This window comes from Rhinolophus sinicus, chromosome 10, assembly GCF_057876585.1.
Source record: "Rhinolophus sinicus isolate RSI-liver-muscle chromosome 10, RSI-T2T, whole genome shotgun sequence".
NCBI classification, from domain to species: domain Eukaryota; kingdom Metazoa; phylum Chordata; class Mammalia; order Chiroptera; family Rhinolophidae; genus Rhinolophus; species Rhinolophus sinicus.
The window spans coordinates 18674902-18682866 of record NC_142510.1 but is presented as its reverse complement, the minus strand read 5'-3'; the positions used below and the strand labels follow the sequence as shown (position 1 = coordinate 18682866).

Genomic DNA, 7965 nt, shown 5'->3' with positions numbered 1-7965 from the left:
TACACACAAACCAAACACAGAAAGCACTCACACACAAACTACACACTACACACACACACCACACCTCTCTCTCTCTCTCTCTCTCTCTCTCTCTCTCTCTCTCTCTCTCAGGTTTCTGGACTCATTTCTCATTTCTGACCTCTTTCATGTGGTTTCCTAGACCTGGAAGCTCGACCTACCTCTGCCCCTCCCCCAGCTCTCACCTTGTGCCCCGTCCTACGGTTACTTCCTCTCCATGTCCTCCCAGGCAGCCCCACCAAGTCTGAGTTGGCCCTTTCATTTATTCCTTCCATAGATGTTTTAATTAATCCCGATTCATTCTAAGGACTGGGAACATTTATGATGTCATTGTAGGGCAGACTTCTAGATTGGACTCAGGAAATTAGCCCTGTTTGGGGCTTGATGGTGCCTGGGTCCCCTTTCTGCCCTATTTCAGCTCCTGCCTCTTATTTTTCATTGTCCCTCAGCTTTATAGGCTGAGTTTCGGTCCATGACGCATCGGAGCTGGAATGACCCCACAAAGTGGTCCTCACCCCCAAGTCCTCAGACCTCCAACACAACCATGGCCGCCATTCACAGAGCTTTGCCAAGCCAGCCCATGGTTACGGAGGGAGGCAGAAAGGGTAGTACCAATGGGCGGTGACCACCTTGCCAGGACCTTCTGCCTCTCCTTATCTGTGGGTGTAGAAACAGCCCATTCTCACACTGTGCCTGTCCTTCCCAGGGACAAGGCGTCCTGGCACATCAGCACGCAGGCTGGGGACGCTGTCCTGGGGGTGCCCTGGGCACTCCCGTCAGTGTCTTTATGACACCACGACCTCTGTGCCTACATTTCTGAACCCCATCATGGGACACAGATCCCAAAAGCTTCTGAGTCGTTATTCTGTCTGCTCTGTGTCCTGCTGGGTCCTGGTACTTTCATGGACCTCCAGAGGGTAAAGCTGCTAGTCCCCTGGGGAGAAAAGGAAGAAGTAAAGCACCTACCTCCCCCGCAGACAGAACCAACTATTTACAACTATCACAAATGTCCCAGATGAACAGGAACGCTTACAGCTTCTTGCTCAGCCCAGGCTAAAGTGAGGAACACCGCCCAAGGAGAACCTCATAATCTCCCTGGTTGACACGCCCAAGGTACCTCATAAAGCCAGGTCCCCGCCCCCTGGATATGCCCCATTGCCAGGTGTGGGGGAGGGGGGAGGGTGAGGACATACCCTCAGACACCCCCCCGCCCCTGCCAGGTGTAAGGGAGGACAGGTGCAGGTCCTGGGGAGACCGTGTGGACAAAGTATGGGGCCCTCAGACAGGGTAGGCTGGAGGCAGTGTCACCATTTGCCACCTGCACTTGATTCCTTTTACGTGGTTCTCAGTTTCCACTAGAACATTTCCTATCACAGACCCTCAGTGACAAAGTAGTCGGCTCATGCCGCCCCCTGACCTGTTTCAACAGCTCATGGTGCCTGAGGACTCGGTCCTAACTTTCCTCATTACACATGATCCCGTCAGCTGCTTTTGCTCCAGGAGCACAGACTCGCACACTCTGTCACACTCTGTCTAGGGCGTGGGCACCTCTGGGTCAGACCCAGGGACCATGACACAGACTCAGCCACCTGAGCTCGGTGGCTCTGTGGGCTGCCCCCTTGGTGGCCACAAAAGGGCCACAGCAGAAGGAAAAGAGCCAAGGAGTGAGGGACCTGTGAACACCGTGTTCCGAGTGGGAGGGGGTCACGTGCCAGGGAAGCTTTTCTCCCAAAGACAGCCAGCCAGAGGCGTCCCAGCACCCTCCCTCCTGCCCTGCTTCTTGCCTCAGTGTCTCACTCGTTAAGCTCCAGAAATTTCCGGTTATTGTCTGTGGGGTCCAAGGACTCCTATTGGAAGGCCCCCAAATGCAGGCCAATCACCAATCCCTTCCTTGGTGGGGCTGGGGAGGGTGGACGGGGCAAACCCCTTTTCCATCAGCAGAGGTGGCTTCCTGTGGGCTCCACCAGTCCCTGGCACCATGAAACTTCCCAGGGAAGCCACTGGAGCTGGGGCAGTCTGGGCAGCGGAGGGCTGGCTGTGCTTCTCCAACATGTGCTGTGTGTGGCCATACAGCCAGACGCCTGTGGTGGCCAGTGGGTGGCTGGGCTCAGGTGTACAGAGGAACAGGACAAAGAGAAATGAGCAGATCACTGGGCCCACCAGGGACCATTTGACAGGAAGGGGTTCTTCACGAATTAGAGCTCGTGTCACGTGACACGTGGACATGACAGCCTCTCTGGAGAGCCAGGGACCTCTCCACTGGACAGGGACCCAGACTCACATGGTCAGTTCAGTCCGTCCAGCCGCCTGGCCTTGCCCTCACCTGGGCTTCCATTTCCTCAAACTGAAGCAGTACCATCCTAAAGGGCAACGGGGAGCAAACTGGGGCTGACCACAGGCGAGTGGGAGGAGACAGGCCCGGGAGGCTCGCCTGGGATCGCCAGCCTCACAGGTCCCAGGACATGACGGGGGCTGGGGGCTGAGACGCCAGGTCACTGTGGGGTGAGTGGCTGCCTCCCAGGGTCCCTGGACACCAGTACTGCCCGTGGGCAGGCCTGAGCTGGCACTAACAGAGCTGCACTGACCTCCACCCAGAAACCACATCTGAATGAGGAAGAGCCCAAAGGCGCCCACAGCTGACCAGGCAGCCACCAGGACTGCCAGGCACCGCTGTCCATGGTGCTGCCCAGGCCAAGCCCTTGTCATCATGCTCCCACCAGGTGCCAGGCCAACAGGCTACCAAAGAGACTTAGACAGACAGTCAGGCTGCCCAACTGGGTCTTAGAGCCCTGAGGATCCAGCCAACAGCACATGGAAGCAGAGGTTGTGGGAGACATCCGAGCCGTGTCCCCAGTAACTAAAAACCAGGGTACTGCACCCCTCGGAGAGGGCAGTCTGTCTACGGCACCTTCACTTTCAATAGGATGTGACTCTGAGAAAGACCATGGCTGATGGATGGCAATGTCACAGCTCCTGTGCATGGCGATGCATAGCTCCAGCTCTTGGTCAGTGTGGTCTTCACAGTTCTTGAAAGTGCTCCCCGGTAACTGAAGATGAATGCTGTTTGTCTCCTGCACAGAACATGCTTCTCCAGATACATGTGTGCAGCGCGTGGATGGTGCAGGGTGGCCACTCATCCATCACTCTGGAGGCTGGTGACCTCAATACCAGGTGTCCCGAAGGCCAACAGGCCCCAGGGCAGCTCCTGAGTGACACTGAAGGAGGTTACCAGGAGGGAGTGGGAGATCACACTACCCCAGGGTGCCCCAAGTCTGCAGGCAGTGGTCTCCAGACCCAGAGCCAAGGCAACCTCAGCTGCTCACGCCTTTGAGAAATGGCCCTCCTCTTTGCTTCAAGGGAATAACTTTAGAAGCTGCCAAATCAGGGTCTGCTCACTGTATAAACATTAGGAAATACTGTGTTTTCCCAAAAATAACACCTACCTGGATAATGAGCTCTAATACGTCTTTCGGAACAAAAATTAATATAAGACCCAGTCATCCTGCTCATCAGAGTATACACCTGTTTATCAGGACCATTTGAGTGAGCTTCTCAAACAAATCCTAAAAAGCACATTGACAGACACTGCCTTGAGAAGCAAATGGGAGGCCTGGGCACCTCAGCACTAGAGAGAGAGAAAGAGAAGGGAGACGGGGAGGCAGTTCTACCTAGTCAAAGCCTTCATACAGTGTGAGGAGAGGCCTTTCCCCCTCTTGGGATTGGTCCACTCCACATCTTACAGTGTATCTGCCTTTACTAATAAACTTTTTATTGTCCTATACCTGCACAAAACTCCCTCTTGACTGAAGTATTTCCCTCGAGAAGAGCCAAGGAACTCATCACAAGCCGGTAACACCTGCATTAAAAGCCACAGAATAAAAACCATGGCTCCCAGGCAGTCAGGCGGCAGGGGAATAACTGGGTATTTCAGCGCCATGGCCTGCCTCCTGGACCGGCACCACCTACACACAGAAACAAGAAGACCCACTGCCAGCACGTGCCCTCCACATACACATCACACAAACTAAAATGCACTGGGTCACACACTCAACAGGCACTGACACAGGAGTGAGCAGAAACCTACAGATATACATGTGAACAAGACTCACAGTGGCCCATTCACGTGTCACTGGTGCACAGGTACCCAGACACGAATACACAGCGACATTCCAAAACACTTGTGCACACACTCTGAGAGGTATACACACACCTGGAGGTAAGACAAGACCTGTACCTGCAAGCCTAAAGGAGACACATGTGGGTCAGGCCTTTGGGGACCTGGGCTCCCCCTCCATAAATCCCCCCTCTCCTGCCCATCAGAATAACTTGCCTTCCAGCCAGCCCCTTGGGTAGATGCCCAGTCTTCCCTAAGCAGAGGCAGTCCTCAGTGCAGGCCTTGCCCTGCAAGGGGACACCAGGTAACTGGCTTCTGAGGCCCAGGCAAGAAAGGACAGAAAGGAGCAGGAGAAGTGGTTACTCGCCAGCCTCTGCAGTTGCTGAGCACAAAGGAGGAGGCTTCAGTCACGCCGGCCAAGTCTCCAAATAGAGGCAGGTCCCAAGCAGGGTGTCATGCAGGGTCTCTGGTCCCGCTCCCCACATAAGAACGCAGGACATGGTGAGGCCAAAAAGGAACACCCATGGAGCCATAGATAGAGGAGTCATACCACTATATTCTTGCTGGCAGCTGGGTTGGACACACAGGAGGCAGGAGCCACATGATCCCAATCCGGCCCCGCCGGCCAGCCAACCAACCAACGCCGCCGTCACAGCAGTTATATCAGTGGCTAATTGGCTAACTGGTTACAGCCGATGGCCAACCAGTCACAGCTGATGGCCATCTACTACCCCAGCCAGCACCTTTCCATGTGAGGCCGAGAGCCTGGAAACTGCTCTTGGGGACTCTGTCCCCACACAGGGGCTCCACAGGGCATTCACTCTGCCATTCCACCATGGCCCCTGGCACCATGACTCCGGCATTGGTCCGCAGGTGCAGGTCTCCACCATAGACCGTGACATTGTACAAAAAGCTGCCTCCAGAGTCCTCCTCCCTGACTCTAGGGAAGCCTGGGGTGCGCACCAGGGCGGCTCTGAGGGACCAAACCCCCGCCTGGGCTGTCGCCGCCAACACCAGGAGGGACGCCAAGAGACCCTGGGTGTCAGTGCACACTGACACCGCCAGGGTGCGCTCTGCTCCGTGCCCCGGGGACTCGCCTGCAAGGAGAACGGTGTTAGAGCCACGGAAACGTAGGAGCCCCCAGCTCCTCCCACTCCCCCGGGGCCCGTACCCCCCCCCCTCAGCCCCGCCCCCACTGCAAAGGGAAGGGCATTCCGCCAGGCAACCCCCAGGAACTAGCCGGCACCTCCATGGCCTTCTGCCTACCCGGGAGGGGCCTTAACAGCCACCACTCCATAGCCCCGCAGCCGGGGTGGTCCACTCTGGGACCCTGCAAGCCGAGCGCTCTGCCCTTGCCCCGTTTCGCGGTGGGGCTCCGCGGTCTCTTCACAGTTCCCCAGAGGACAGCCGCGTCAGAGCGACCCCCGGCCCGTGATCCTACCATCCTTGGCAGGACGTGGGCCACTCCGGAAACATTCCTGCTTGGCGCTCTACACCTGCGCCTCTACCCTTCAGTGGCCCATGGGGCGACGAGGACTCAGCTCCACCTCATACGGGCAGCTCGTCCTCCGTTTCCAGCTCACACTGAGCCCGCTGTCCTTTCCCGTCCCTGGATGGGTGGAGAAGGGTCCCTCGGAACTTTGGGGATCCCCTCATGGGCGCCCTAACCAATACTCAGGGCCCCAGGCTGTGTGCTGAGCACCGCTCCAGCGTCCCCGCACGCCAGCCCGGGCGCTGCCTCACCGTGGCTCCCCCGCTGGCTTTGCGGGGTCCGCCGCGGGGCCCTCCCGGCCCTCCGCCTTCAGGCTCCGCGCGCGTCCGGGGAGCCGCGAGAGCTCCGAAGCTCCCCACGGCCCGAGGCGCCTGGGTGCGCCGCGGGGCGCCCCCTGCGCAACAGCCCCCACCCCGAAGGTGGCCAACTTGGCCGCGGGCGGATGGCGCGGAGTTTGGCTGAGTACGGCCGGACGCCGCCTGGGAAGGGGCGGAGGGGCGCGCGGGATGGGGCACAGCCGGCCCGGGGCGGGGGCGTGGGGTCAGCCCGCACCTATGCGGCCGGCGAGGCGGCGATCGGCTTCAGACCGCAGGTCCCAGGCAGCCCGGGTCCCGCACTGGCAGCCGGCGTGAAAGTTCCCCGCGCGCTCGCTGCCAACATCCACCGGTAGCTGCAGCCACCCGTAGCCGCAGGACAGCAGGCGCGGGGCGGAGGAGGCCAGGCGCCCACCGGAGGCACGGGACAGGCGGGGAGTGCAGCGGCCCCGGCGCCCCAGCCTGCGGTGACCCGCGCTTGTCGGCCCTGCCGCCGCTGCTGTTCCAGGCTCGCAACGAAGCAGCGACACCCGTAGGCCGCGGCAGAGAAACCCCCGGCCCGGAGAGCCCGAGCACCCCCACCCAGGGAGTCCTCCTGGGGCGCCCGGGTCCCACCAGTCAGCCCCGCGATGCAAGGGGCCACCCTGCCCTCTCTCTGCGCCCTGGTTAGGAAGGGGCACAGGGCTGAGATGGAGACTCCAGAGACCAGAGCCGCTTTTACAGGCGGGTCTGAAGGAAAAGGGACCGAGTCAGGGACCGACAATCAAAGAAGAGCCAGGAAGATGAGCAATACCAGTGTGAGTCTTTATTGGGGTGTCGAGGTGGAGTAACATCAAGAAGGAGCAGAGCCTGAGGACTTGGACGATTCAGAGGCAGGATTTCGGGGTTTCTGGGAGGCGCAGGCCTAGCTCCCTGGGCCAGGAGAAAAGCTTGGCGCTCACAGAGACTTCAGGAAGGCCTTATACTTGTCCAGGAAAGGGGCGCACAACCTTCTCAGCTGTTGCCCCAGCTCCTGCACAGCCCTGTCCTGCTCCTGCTCTTCTCCCACCACCTGCTGCCTGTAATAGTTGAGGTAGAAGTTCACCCAGTCGTCCAGTACAGTAACCATGGCTTCTTCAGCGATTGGAGGGTCAGTGAAGACCTGGGGGTGGGCGGGGGGATAGTGTGGTCAGCAGTGTCATTCAGGAATAACCCTCAAACCCGGACACCCTCTTTTCTCTGTATTCCGTCTCTAGTTGTTTCTATCAATTCCACCATTACTCTCCCCACTCCCAATTATCCTCCCTTCTCTGTCCTCACCCCCCACCCCCCACCACACCAGGCCTGTCCTTTGAAACAAAATGCCTGGCTTACCTGCTGATTCAGCAAAACATTAAATTCCTTCATTCCTGTGGAAATGAGATCTTTATTAGCCTGAAGAAGAGCCATCTGCCTGTGTAGAGAAAGACAATTTAAGTGTCCTTTCCCCTCATCCCCGGGTATTTCCCCCCGTTTCCCCACTCCCCTCAAAGACTCCTGGTAACCGGCAGGACCACTTCCCTCAGATACCTTTCAAATCCTGCCCTGATTTGAAACCACCTTCTACCAGGTTGGCTCACCTTCAGGTCGAAAGGTGCTTTCACCCACACTTTTCAGGGTATGTATGTTCTTCTGTGCCAAGCTAGATGTGCGCGAGGAGTCAAGTGTCAGCTTCAGAGGGAAACGCCCTGCATCAGGGTCTGAAGGCGGGTGATAGGTCAAGCATGGGAGGGGAAAGGAGGGAGAGGCTTCCCTGAAGTTAGAAAGATAGCAAAGCTGGGAAACAACAGATAAGTGGCGAGAGGCAGAAAACCAGGCCAGGGACAGACCCTTGCCCTCTGCCCCACACCCCACGATCCAGGCACCAAACATTAACAAAACAAACATTACCTGACCCCATTTCATGACAGGCACTTTTAAATTATCACAACATTGTGATGGCAATTATTGTCCCAACACCTAGATGATATATTAATAACAGTTTACATTATCTTTATCATTTATGCCAG

The 7965-nt window shown here is 57.7% G+C and overlaps 2 protein-coding genes across 3 annotated transcripts; both read right to left on the bottom strand.

The window, feature by feature from the left end:
- Positions 1-4668: 4668 nt before the first annotated feature.
- On the bottom strand, positions 4669-6771 carry LOC148756866 (uncharacterized). The gene is made up of 3 exons (XM_088801507.1): positions 6732-6771; positions 6177-6533; positions 4669-5229 (listed from the first exon to the last, which is right to left on the bottom strand). Exons 1-3 carry the CDS (start codon positions 6769-6771, stop codon positions 4811-4813), a joined length of 816 nt encoding a protein of 271 aa, XP_088657633.1. The 3' UTR covers positions 4669-4810.
- AHSP (alpha hemoglobin stabilizing protein) lies at positions 6722-7790 on the bottom strand. Of its 2 annotated transcripts, none has more exons than XM_019717294.3 (3): positions 7487-7790; positions 7292-7370; positions 6722-7079 (listed from the first exon to the last, which is right to left on the bottom strand). In XM_019717294.3, exons 2-3 carry the CDS (start codon positions 7364-7366, stop codon positions 6876-6878), a joined length of 279 nt encoding a protein of 92 aa, XP_019572853.2. In that variant the 5' UTR covers positions 7367-7370; positions 7487-7790; the 3' UTR covers positions 6722-6875. The 2 variants fall into 2 exon arrangements, with proteins under 2 accessions (XP_019572853.2, XP_074178786.1); XM_074322685.2 differs by having other exon boundaries at positions 7537-7766.
- Between the last annotated feature and the right edge of the window lie 175 nt (positions 7791-7965).

Bases quoted from the DNA above. Each gene is read 5' to 3' on its own strand.
- LOC148756866 (XM_088801507.1), bottom strand. From the start codon at position 6,771: ATGTTACTCCACCTCGACACCCCAATAAAGACTCACACTG. The intron at 6,534-6,731 runs GTATTGCTCATC...CGGGCGCCCCAG, and splicing joins CCCAATAAAGACTCACACTG to GAGGACTCCCTGGGTGGGGG. The intron at 5,230-6,176 runs GTGCGGGCTGAC...TTCTCCTTGCAG, and splicing joins CCGCCTCGCCGGCCGCATAG to GCGAGTCCCCGGGGCACGGA.
- AHSP (XM_019717294.3), bottom strand. From the start codon at position 7,366: ATGGCTCTTCTTCAGGCTAATAAAGATCTCATTTCCACAGGAATGAAG. The intron at 7,080-7,291 runs GTAAGCCAGGCA...GCCCACCCCCAG, and splicing joins ATGTTTTGCTGAATCAGCAG to GTCTTCACTGACCCTCCAAT.